Source organism: Hesperophylax consimilis, chromosome 12 (genome assembly GCF_061612785.1).
Source record: "Hesperophylax consimilis isolate HC1 chromosome 12, BYU_Hcon_1.0, whole genome shotgun sequence".
Lineage (NCBI taxonomy): Eukaryota > Metazoa > Arthropoda > Insecta > Trichoptera > Limnephilidae > Hesperophylax > Hesperophylax consimilis.
Window position 1 is genome coordinate 27603480 of NC_142847.1, and position 12877 is coordinate 27616356.

Here is a 12877-nt window from a genome sequence, read left to right on the forward strand (position 1 = left end):
GCGGAATTCGACAAAATAATATTTTTTTGTATAAGGCACCCTAAAAAGAGTGCTTTGTGAATAACAGTTTTAAAGATTAGCATAACTATCACGCAGTTGGTTGACTAAATCCTTACTTATTCCTGGCCCTCGGATCTGGACTGTCCAGGTCGTACACCAGCAGCATGAGGATGTGGAGGATGAAGGTCACCACCGGCATCCACAGCGGAACAGTGGCGGCCGCGGCCAGGCTGAGCAACCCAGCCCCGAGGCAGATGATGGGGAACAGTACGAGAATGCAGAGCGTCCCCAGAGTGCCCTTGATCATGTAGTTCCACACCCGGTTCATGTGGCGCGTTAGCCCTTTGCCTATGAAGCCTGAAAGAGGATAGTTAATAAATAAGTAATTGTTATCAATTTTGATCCAACCATTTTGCAGTCAAAATAATATTGGATGTGTTTTGTACCTGTATCTGGTTTTGTTTCAAAGTGCGTTCTTGATTTGGATATGTGCCTCCATAAAGATATTAGTCGGGAACAAGCTGTGGGTGTGACACTGCTTTTGCGTGGAAATAGCGTACCATTAACCTGAAAAAGGAAAAAGTTTTGTTCTTCAAAACTTGGAATATTATTTTCAATCTGACACTATATCCTCAGAACAAGTTGAGTAATAAAGACCATATAATATATTATGACATCTTCAATTACCACTATAATGAGCTCCATAAGCTCCTCAGAGGTAAAGTCAAAGGTAAAGGAGGAAATCTCAATATGTACAAACTGATAAAATGTAAACAATCTATTTTCCTAAAATAAATAAATAATATTATAACCTTTTATGATTTATTACCTGTGAAAGTTCAAGATCCGGCATAAATGGTTCCATAAAGAAGAGTGCCCTGAGGGACACGGGTGAACACCACGGGATAACCACGCCAAATAGAAACATTGCATTCCAGCTCCACGACCAAGTCCTAAAAAAAATATGTATTATGACTTTTTGAATAAATGTATGTATTGTACATGTTTTCAAATAAATGTATGTAATGTACATGTTTTTAAATAAATGCACGTATTTTACATGTTTTTAAATAAATGTATGCATTGCACATGTTTTTAAATAAATGCATATATTGTACATATTTTTAAATAAATGTATATATTGTACATATTTTTAAATAAATGTATGCATTGTACATGTTTTTAAATAAATGTATGTAATGTACATGTTTTTAAATAAATGTATGTATTGTACATGTTTTTAAATAAATGTATGTAATGTACATGTTTTTAAATAAATGTATGTTTTGTACATGTTATTTTTATATCGAGGGTGTAACACCTCAGACTAATTTGTTCGGTTTTGTGAACAAACAGCTATTACACGTAGGGTCAAGAATTTGTTCCCATTTGGGTACAGCTTGTATGGTCTCATAGAAATCGTTGTGCCTCCCTTATTTTCATAATGAGAAATATCATCTAAACACCATGCTTTATATTTAAATCTAGAAATTAACTACAAAAGAATTAAAATGTAAACCTCAATGAAACCAAAAGTAAGGATGCAATTTGAGATTTTTTATTAATTATTTTAATATGAAACAACAAAAAAGTGAGTTGACTATATTGTTTACAGTACATTTGCCTAATAAAATGTGTGATTTTTATCATTGATTTTATCAGTGATTTTAGTTCAGTATTTAGATGAAAAAAACTAATGTGTGCCATTTTAAATTTTTTTTATGTTTGCATTAAAATTTTTAATATTTATTTTTAACAATAAAATTTGAATGCGTATATCATAACCATCAAAAAATAGTTTTTAGGTTTCGGATACGTTCAGAAATATTACATTTATTTGGATTTTATTGCAAAGTGGAAATACACACACATTATCCGACCTTCTTCAGTGTTTTTAAAAATATAACAGACAAGAGGCCTGAGGGGTTAAATTTGTTACAATTTTTTTTTACCTATGGCAATAATTAATCCATCTCCACATCGGCCATCTTGTAGTTGTTGTTCTAGTGATTTCCTTTTCTATGAAGAAGACTGGTTGGCTGGGGTCGGACCTCGGTGTTACAATGCTGGTGATCTGATTGGTCAGCACGGTGGGTATGGCCTCTGATTGGCCCTGGAAATTGCGCCGAACGATCCAATTGGCCGGGAACCAAATCTGTGTCATCCATTGAAAGCTGCGCGTGGGCGTTTTGACTTTGCGCAGCTCTTTGAGCAGCACAGGTTCCCTCTGTTGAAAAATTATATGGCTGTTGATTATCATATTGAAACGGGTACCTATTTAGAAAGCATTCTTACTTACCTACCGATCAACCATACATAATTTAAAAAAAAGTTTTTAAAAGAAATACTTCGTACATTAAGGCGATGCACTACGTAGCAATGCAAAATCATGTGTTTTTGGTTTGAAAATTTGGTCACCTAGAAATGTTTGAGATGCTTTAAATAAATACCGCGAGTATAATACATCTTGGCCTTTGAAAAAATCGAGTATTTTTTACATAAGTCTTTTTATAAGCCCAGAAAAAAAAATATTTATAAGGCCTCTGAAAACTGCTTTAAAGTTCAAAATTTCCTACTTACAAACCCATTTTCGGTTATGGTTTTATTGAATAATGTGGCAAATTAAGTTAATTATAAAATGATCGGGAAACATTTAAATATTTATGCCTGAACATCCACAAAATAAAATAAAAGGCACTTTTTGGCCATGTTTTTTCTTGCAAATAAACTAAATCAAAACAGCTGGATGGTGTTAAGTGGGAATTTAAGCCTTATCGCCATCTACGTAAGGAGTGTTATTGATGGCGGCTCGATTCAAAATATTACACGACGTAGTGCATCGCCTTAACTTTTAACATTTCAGAACAAAAAAGGACACAGCCTAGGAAGAGAAGAATGAAAACATGGCTGATGATTGTAAGAAAGAAATTTTTGAACCATGATTTTTAAAATGTAATTCAAAAACAATAATACATATTATTTTTTATGTCGTGACCATACAAGAGCAAACTATAAGAATTAAGCTAGTTTCACATAAGTGCAATACTCTCATAATATATCTGGGCTTGGCCTATTTCGCGATACATTCCTATGGCGAGTAATGTATTATAGCTCTCGTGTGTGACTAACATTAGAGGGAGTATGGCACCCTAATATTCAGAATGGGAAGAGAATGGAGAAAAAGAACATGATTATTTACATCGTCCTACTGAACATAGCTAGAGCCATTTCAATCAGTGTTTATTTATTACCTCTTTCATGAAAGCAAGATCTCTTTGTATAAAGTAAGCGGCTTGAGTTAGTCCATGAGCTGTGCACAGGGCCACGGCTTCTTGGTGGGCGTTCCAGGAGTTCTGATTCACAAACAAGTCTTCTGCACCTCTGGAAAACAAAAACAAAATACATCTCTAAATGGTATAAAATAAAGTCTGTCTGTTTGTGCGCTTGGTTCTTCTAAACTACGCAACGGATTTTGATAGGGTTTTCATTATCATTTGGAGAATTTCTTCTGGAAGGTTTATATATTTAATACATGCATATTATATTTGTAGAAAGTATAGAAAGGTTGACACTACTTTCTATACACATAATACCAGCTAGTTTGTATATTAAAAATAAGAAATAAATTGATATATTGAAGACAATATTAGTGATTCTTAAAATGCAAATCTGAAACAGAAAAATCAGAAAAGGAAACGGTCACATCTGGGACTCGAACCCAGGACCCTTGTCTTTCCGAGAGCATTGTCCCGGAAAGACAAGGGTCCTGGGTTCGAGTCCTAGATGTGACCGTTTCCTTTTCTGATTTTTCTGTTTCAGATTTGCGTTTTAAGAATCACTAATATTGTCTTCAATATTTAAATATTACAATTTGAGGTTTTTACTCAATAAAAGTTATTCCGAAAAATAATAATAAATTGATATTTGAAATGTTTAACTTTTGTAATACAGTAGAACCACGTTAATTCGAAATCCAAGGGACATCAAAAACCAAATTTAGAATTAACGAATTCTCACGTAATTAGAAATTTTATAAACAAAAATTAAAAAATACGCCATAATCGATTTTTTCGGCCGCCTCTTCAAATCCGGGTGGTATTTCAGGAGTAAATTCGTATTAATACCAATTATTTCTTTATTTTCGCGGCCGATTACCGTAGCGACCGGCCCTTTAAATTTAGATATTCACAATAAATTCATAAAAATGCTATATATTTACGCTTAAATCGAAATTACACGGCCGATTTCGGTCGCGGCCTACCCTTTAAATTGAGATATTCGTAAAAATACGATATATTTCCGGGTAAATCGAGATTTCGAATCCGATTTCCTTCGCGGCGGGCCCTTTTAAATTCAGATATTCGAAATAAATTCGTAAAAATACTATATATTTACGCGTAAATCAAGATTTCGCGGCCGGCTCTTTAAATTCAGATGTTCAAAATAAATTCGCAAAAATACGACATATTTCCGTGTAAATCGAGAATGCGCGGCCGATTTCTGTCGCGGCCGACCTTTTAAATTCAGATATTTGATGTAAATTCGTAAAAATACGACATATATCCGCAAAAAACGTATTTTCTCTGCCCTTCAAACTCGGATATTCAAAATAAATTTGAAAAAATATGACATTCCAGTGTAAATCTATCCAGATTTACGAAATATTATGATTTATTTTCGCAAAAATCAAATTTTTTCGAATTACACGAACAAATTTTCGTGCGCGGACAAAAATAAATTTCGAATTACGAATTAACGAATTTCGAATTAAAAAACCATTTTGTATGAAAAAATTTTTCTGAGGGAATTTTTGAATTACGCATTTTTTGGAATTATCGGGGTTCGAATTAACAGGGTTCTACTGTACTCGCTTCGGTTTTTAAATATTGGTGCAGAATTCATAATACAGCAAAGTATGAATATACAGCAAATATTCTATGGAATTTGCGGTAGCAAACTTTTTCCATTTTCATAAACTTTGATAGGCTCTCCTAAACCATTTGCAAATTGACACCTCATTCACTTATCCTTTACAACTTCGATTTATCTTAGCCAAAAAGAAAGAGTTTAAAACTTTTTAGTTTTAACTAACCTAAGTTTAGCTTCAATCCACGGTTTAATCCTGGACAGGACCGGGTGTGTGTGTTCCAATCGCTCTCGTAATGTGTCCTTGGTACGATCCAACTTTCTTTGCACATTGTCCACAGCCCTGCAATAATAAAGTACATAAAAAAGTTATGTCATCATCACTGATGTTCGAAGACATGGACATGTGCTAATGCAAAAACTAAGTATGATTTTGACGAGCTGGAGACAAACCACGTGACAATCTTTTTGGCACCAGGAGGGGTTGAGCATGTCTCAAATGAACTACAACATCATTCGTACACTGGCCACAGAAAAGTAAAGTTCGCCAATGGTACACCGGTTTGCAGCGCAGTCCACTGTGGGACTTTTCTGCGCAAGGCCTGAATGTTTGTTTCTCACAGGTCCACCTGAGCTTTCATTCATCTTTCACCAGTTCTTTACTGCGGTGAGTAAATTATAAAACATTGTAAAAGTATAACCAAATATTCGATTTTGGAAACAAGTCAAACGTGTTTGCTCGATTTGGGATTCTCAATTACACGCAGCAAGCAATTCGCGTGCCATTGTAAAAAGCACTAGTTATTCATAAACAGTTTTTATTTTCCAAGACTAAATAGTGATTCTACAATGCGAGTTGCCTGTAGACTGTTGGATTCATTAATTGATAATTCACTGAAAAAGAGAAGCCCACGCCACTTTCCCCGCAAGCTTGTTTGTTCCCCTCGCTCTTACGTGCAGGTCTATCTTTTCTTTGGTCAGTGGATCATAATTTTATCCACAATTTTGGAATATGTTTATCAAGTATTAGGTTTATCATGAAAAGACTAACCTGTGCATCATGACGGTAGCCTGAGCCTGACGAACCAGTAAGTCGGGGATCCCAGAACCGAGAGTGACCAGTCCGGGGTGGGAAAGGACACTATTGAAAACTCGCTGGAGGTATTCCCTCATCACTGCCTCTTTCACTTCCTAAAATGTCACATTAATAAATAAACCCATTAATATCACTGATTCCATCTATTTAAGTAATTTTACTATGTTTTCGTTATGTAACAAATTTGATTATGCGGAAAGATGTAAACTTGGCTAATCATAAAATGGTACATGGACAGTATCCTAATAAATCAATACTGATCCTGCCAACTGCCTCTTATCATACTTTCTATAATTTATTTTCTTCTGAATCCCGTGGTGTAATGAAGATTGTCACCCACTTAAAATTTGACTTACTCTTTCTATGTCCTGGTCTGGCATCTTCTGAGCCCTCAGTTCGGCTATCAACCTCTCTCGGAAGTGGAGGAACCAGCCTCTAGTCTCCTTCTCCAGGATGTTGATCAGGATCGGCAGGGCGCGCCTCATTGTGTCACGTTTGAAGAGCCTGAAAAATAAAGAATACGAAACTTATTCACAAAATATCACTTATTTGTGTAATGTTTAAAATAAAGGTTTTTAACCTATGTCTTATTGGGGCTTCATATGTGCAAGAGGTTAAAACAAGTGACAAGTTCGAAATTCGAGTTCTTATTTATTACAAAAAAAACATTCAAAACATTTTTCATTTGTTAAAATTTTAACAACGTAAAAATGTGTATACTTATTTCTGTACTTTTGGGAAGTCATAGATAGTTCTTATCCCTACGCCATAAACAATGGTTGATTTTTACCTTAATGTTTAATAAAAATAATAGTCACTATTAGACATTACCTTAAATCAATATGGCCACCTTGCGGTGTCTGGTAGATATATGGTACAGCACAGGGGGGACGTGAACATTCCCGTTCCACCTCAAACTTCTCTGTGGCGGCACGTCTTAACTGACGACGTACAAAGTTGCACAACATAGACAGGGCCGTACTGTACTCGGGCTACAACATACAAACATCATGATAATTAGTTACAATAGTTTTGTCATTCCGTTGTAATGTCTCCCTATTCCTCATAAATGATGCATATTACTGAAAGAGATGTTACACCAGAGTAAAGATCGTTTTTTGACAACAGCTGTGTTTGGGCAAGTATAAAAGGATTAATTGTGGAGAAACTTACCCTGCAGACTAGTTCAGCGACCAGATATCGGCATCTCTCCTCCTTGATCTTATTGTCCAAATTGTGAGCAAGGAGTGAAGGCATTCCAAGAACAATGTCCAGCAATCTAAGAAAGCGGGGAAAATCAGAATTACAAATGGTTTAGTACATATAAAAACCCTTGCTTCAGAGATAGATAAAATTTGGATCAACCTTTTTCTTTCGAATGGTAGGGGGGATAGAGGGGGACATCTAGGTCTGCGAGCCATTCTAGGGCCTCAGGCGCTACCATGTGAACCTCATCAATCCCGCCGGGGAATGAATAGAGCGGGCATTCGTTGACCACATGTTTGGTGGTCTGCACCGCACCACATTCACACATCGCCGACTCTTTAAGGCCCCATCTGTGCATCACGTGGGCACAGCGGCTATGGGAGCACCTTAACCTATTGATGGCGGACCAGGTTTGAGTAGGAAATCCACCTTTGATCGAGAGGTTCTCTCAATATTCAGGGACAATATTTATTATAATATTTACCGCGCGTGTAGGTAGTGCAGTGATTGAAGTGGATACCAAATTAAGTGGGCCTCCAACTACAAACTGTGCCGCTATTTAAGGGGCCGAAGACCGATAGGTCTCCCGTCCAAGGGGAATTTGAATCAATAATTTCCCCATTTAGGGATGATCATAAAAATGGTGCTATACAAAATTTGCTGAATTATAAATATACGCAGGACTTTAGTTTGCTTCAAGGATCCAAGCCCCAGGGATCATTCTATACTGAAATCTCCAGGTTTTATTTTTGTACATCAAGTACATTACTATCTTCATCACCTAACCTCGAATCCTGTTTTTTCACTTCTTTTCATTGATTGAAATGAGTAACAGACTTTCTCAACATACTTAATTTTTCTCAGTAACCAGATAAAACAGAACAATAACGAAACCGAACATAAATAAAAAAATAAATACAATTTTAAAACCAACTATGAAGCTCATACACCTATAAATAGACTACATCATTTTGGCAATAAATTTGGGAATATTGTAGACATGCTTAAAGATTCCGTATTAGTTATAAAACGAAATCTTTTTAATCATTTTACTGAGATGTATGAATTCACAACTCTGTAGTGAATACACTTTTGTTTTTATATGTATACCTATGTTCCTTAATACATATTTAACTTTCCGTAATCCACACTATAAATATGAATTTACCTTAATTTAATCAAAAATCATAATTTATTGTAAACTACGTAACACAACTGTATTACTTGTTAACTACTTTTGTAAAAGCCCATTAGGGCGTAAATAAATAAATAAATAATATATATGTTTTAATTTTTCCTTAACTTCACACAGGAAGCCCTGAGGAAATTAATTTCATATTTGGGGATGCCGTGTGAGGGTGTTTTTGAGGAGCTGAAGGAGCGAACATGGGTCTTCGAAGAGACACATGTTGTAGGAAAAAGGCAACACAGAGGCAGGTTAAATTAGGGTTAAGTCAGTTTTGTTATTTTTCTTCATTTTTCTCCAGTTATTTATCTACCTTTTTTAAGAGTAAACTTTTTACCTCTTTTACCTCTGAGCAAACTGTCTAAAAGTGCTATGTTGAGAACGGTAAATTATCTTTTTCATCACAGTTTGAGTAACGCTACACGTTATCCTGCTCAGACCCACCGCAAAGTGGTGTGATGCTTAGATTATTATTAGATGCAAACTAGTTTCGAGTTTACACTGTTGATCATAGATGTCAATTATATGTTTAAAATGATTTGTTTTTCAAATAAATGCTGATACAACAGATTTATGGTATTTTCAAAATGGCAGGCAGTACTTTTTGCTGGTTCAGAAATAAGTAAGTTTGTTGTATTTACTATATTTTTAGCTCAACTGTTACTATGGGTACTTTTTAGTGTTCTAATATGTTTATTTTATAACACCAAATTGATAGACTTTTGATATTTTGTCATTCATGCCTGTGAAAAATGGCCAAAGTCGTATGTCTAGTCTCTCCAGGAGGAGACATACTTGTAATATATGTCGCAACTTTGCAAACACTTTACAAAAAGTCATGATAATATTGTTTTATTACATTTATATCCAGTATGAATGAAAAAAAAATTTTTTTGATAAACTATGCATGAAAAATATATATTTTTTAATTATATTTCATTTCTGTAATTTTTTTGAAATATAAATTCACAAAAAAAGTTAAATTCAAAACATCAAAAGTCTGTTTTACAGCCATCATTAAAGTTGCTTGATGAATAGTTATCAATAATTAGTTTGGAGTTGGTGAAATATCCCCTAAATAAATTAATAAACCCACCTAGTGAGACCGAGCAGCAGAGACTTGAGACTCTGCTTGACGGAGAAGCGGTCAGCAGTGACGCGGGCGCGGCCGGTGACGATGAGCAGCGTTAGCGCCCGCGCTGCGTCCTTCAGCAGCGCCTCGTGGGAACGCTCCGTGCCCCGCTGCAACAGCAGGGAAAGGCGCCAGCGGTGCACCTGCCCGGGGAAGTTCAGCGATGCCACCTCAAATTCACTGCGTGGCCAGATACAACGGATTAGAGACTTGTTGAGATGAGCAGTAAAGCCTAGTAGCCAGTAGCAAGGATAGTGATAATTTTAGTGTTTAACTAAATTATTAAGTAAATTTTAAAACAGAGGCAAGTCCATAGAAAGTTACTTGACTTGATTAGAATCATTCCTATTTTTTCGATTAACTTAACCCAGTTCGGTGGGGATTATTGTCATGCTGTTTGAACATGCATACAATCAAGTTTTATTACAAATGCAAGAGTTTACTAAATCAGTTATTTAATTGCACATGTGGACGGCACTTATCACTTTTCTCATGACAGTGGTTTAGTTACTACTTGTCACTGTCCTTGGCACTGGCTACATGTAACCTAGCCATTATTGAACTTATTAAACACAGCCTTCATCAAAACTATCTCAATTAAAAGACCAGGACACTGAATCAACGCTATTTATATAAATCATTCTATGTTTTACGAAGTGGTTAAATGGTAGAATGCCTTACAACATTATATAGGAGCCAGTAATTATATAGGCGGATCAGGATAAATAGCAGGCCAACTGGATTCAGTGTTCTGGCCTGGGTTGAGGTGGTTTTGCCTTAGTTAGTGTAGGACTTAGGATACTCCGAACTTTATCACATTTGAATTTACCATTTTGACCGTTATGCTCGACAGCTGATCACAATTTGATCAAAATCTGAAACGAGCTGAGAATTGGCATTAAAAAGGGATCATTCAAATAGGACTTATCTTAAGACTCTGGTAAAAGAGAAACTTTTGAGGACAATTTCCCATCAAAATATTAGTATTGTCGTTCAAGATTGCGCAAGATTGTTGAGTATTGACTATTGTATTGCCCTGTCTTGAAGGTGAGTTTGCTCGGCTAACGATATTACGACAATATTGCTGGGTAAAATCTATTACCTTCTCGCTCTATTATGCATGTGCGTCTCTGTTCGCCACCTACCTGCTACCAAAACTGTCATAATTTCTAACACAATTAATGATAATAAATAATTTTGCGATTTTTTCAATTTATACAAATTTGGTAGAGTTATTGCAGGAGTTTAGTTTTTGTGTTGTGAATTTTTCGGAAGGCGATGTTCCGAGAGAGTCCTGTTGGAGAGGTCAAAAGGTCTCCCTCCACCAGTCTCTCCCAATCCGGGCTGCCATGCAGTTGGTGGACAGACACATCCGCCGCCAAGACCCGGATAAACCTCTCCCCATGAACCGGGCACCCCTGCTAAGTCACCAAACGTAGCAAACCACTTGGGGTGACCTATGGCAGAAGTGTTAGTTATCCAATAAATGGTTCCTGGGGTGGCGGTACCCATACCCGCCTCCCAAATTAAAAATGAGCATGCAGTACCAAAAATAGTGTATAATAATACTCAATGGACTATTATGTAGTTGTTTCATTTGCTTTATGTAAGAATATATTACAAAGTTTACGAAATATTCATTTTGAAAATTTAATAACACATATTGTTCTTATCATGCGATTATAAATACAATGTTTCAATAAAATTTTCAAAATCACAACTATACATACAACGTAATATTATTATAAACATGCTTTCAAATGCAAAAGGTTCTCTCAGTTATTGAAGTTAAAACAATACCATTATGTTCTAAATGTGATATCATTCAATTTATTCATTGTGCTATATTTACTCTAGATATACCAAATATTGCAAATGTTGCAACTTCAAACATGTAAACCGTTCAACACCAAATAATATAAACAATCGGTATATATTCCTATCAACATAACTCTATAAATTTTCTAAAAAAAGAACTTATTCAGCAAACGCAAGTAGTCGAAGATATCATAGGGAAATTTATCTTATTTTTATGCAATGGCCCCATGGGCGTAGGTAGGTACATATACAGGGTGTATCGGCAAGTACCTGACAAACTTTAACCAGCTATTCCTCAGCACATTTGGAGTAAAAAATGTTATGGGCGCTTTGCTGTCCGGTAACATTTTTTTTCCATTAAAAACAAAAAATAAATAAAAAATCCACACTCCGTCACTGTCATTTGCCTTGTTTCTCGCGTTCAACAGCTGTTATTAGCAAGTGCGTCAAAAAGTGTCCTCGCTCTTTCGTACACACTAAATAATAATAGTTAAAAATGAGACGAATGGTGCTGTGCCATTTCGTTGTGATTGTAAAAGCGCGGCAACGTAGGTACGTACGTACATTATTCAACGAAACTCGAACAAAATATTGGCAGACGGGTTTTCAAACTTTGACAAAGGATAAAACATTGGTGACATGTGGTGAAAATATGAATAGTAAAATTTTTATTAAAAAAAAATGTTACCGGACAGCAAAGTGCTCATAACATTTTTTACTCCAAATGTGCTAAGGAATAGCTGGTTAAAGTTTGTCGGGTACGTGCCGATACACCCTGTATAAAATAAAATAATTATTTATTAAAATTATGTACAGCGAGCGTCAAACTTCTCACAATAAAATTACATATGAATATTCTTTTTTATTGCAAAATTTCTAAAATAATCCTTCTGACTTGGACTTTATTACATGTACATAATTTTTTTATTGCCAAGTAAGTTAATTAAAGAACGATGTAGATTTTAGCAACGAATTCTAATCGCTAATTTAAAAATATTAATAAAAGTGAATGCCTCTGGCGACAAAACTTCAAATAGTGCAAATGATTACATATTCCAACACCGTATTATATATTAGCGGGTCTGAAAGTTGCTGTAATGGCTCAGTGGATAGAGATGACAAGAAACTTTTTAACGTGTGCTTTTTTCTAATGCATATGATTTGATAATAATGAATATTGTTCAAATATTTAATTGTGATTATTTGTGTTATAATTGGGAACAAATTTTTTTACAACAATAAATACAGAACATTGGATTAATACCAATAAAATCTAACAACCCTCCCCACATAGTAAAGTAGGCAGTATCAATGTTTACTTTCAAAAGTAGCTCACATTGCTATGTGTATTGACTTTGGCAGCCACGGTGATTATAAAAACTCATCTATGTAAGTTTAATGCCGCGTATGAGTTAACAATTTCAAAGTTTTTTGTCGCTTTCAGTTGAACAGCTCAAACCGCTTTATTGGCGAATTAAAATTTTGAAAATTGAAATTTTAATTTGATCAATATAATGCTTGCATTCGGTTAAGGTCAATACCGCAAATGAATCATCCCCACCAAAAAACCAAG

The 12877-nt window shown here is 35.2% G+C and overlaps 1 protein-coding gene across 4 annotated transcripts in view; it reads right to left on the bottom strand.

Moving 5' to 3' along the window:
• LOC149419416 (uncharacterized) overlaps window positions 1-12877 on the bottom strand; it is a 40125-nt gene that overhangs the window by 19440 nt on the left and 7808 nt on the right. For all 4 annotated transcript variants that reach the window (XM_089638281.1, XM_089638280.1, XM_089638278.1 and 1 more), the window contains 11 exons: window positions 9451-9666; window positions 7136-7241; window positions 6794-6954; window positions 6319-6466; window positions 5918-6057; window positions 5093-5209; window positions 3252-3381; window positions 1953-2227; window positions 830-953; window positions 447-567; window positions 117-357 (listed from right to left, as the gene is read on the bottom strand). In XM_089638281.1, the coding sequence (XP_089494407.1) occupies window positions 117-357; window positions 447-567; window positions 830-953; window positions 1953-2227; window positions 3252-3381; window positions 5093-5209; window positions 5918-6057; window positions 6319-6466; window positions 6794-6954; window positions 7136-7241; window positions 9451-9666 (1779 nt within the window). The remainder of the gene's footprint in view (window positions 1-116; window positions 358-446; window positions 568-829; window positions 954-1952; window positions 2228-3251; window positions 3382-5092; window positions 5210-5917; window positions 6058-6318; window positions 6467-6793; window positions 6955-7135; window positions 7242-9450; window positions 9667-12877) is intronic.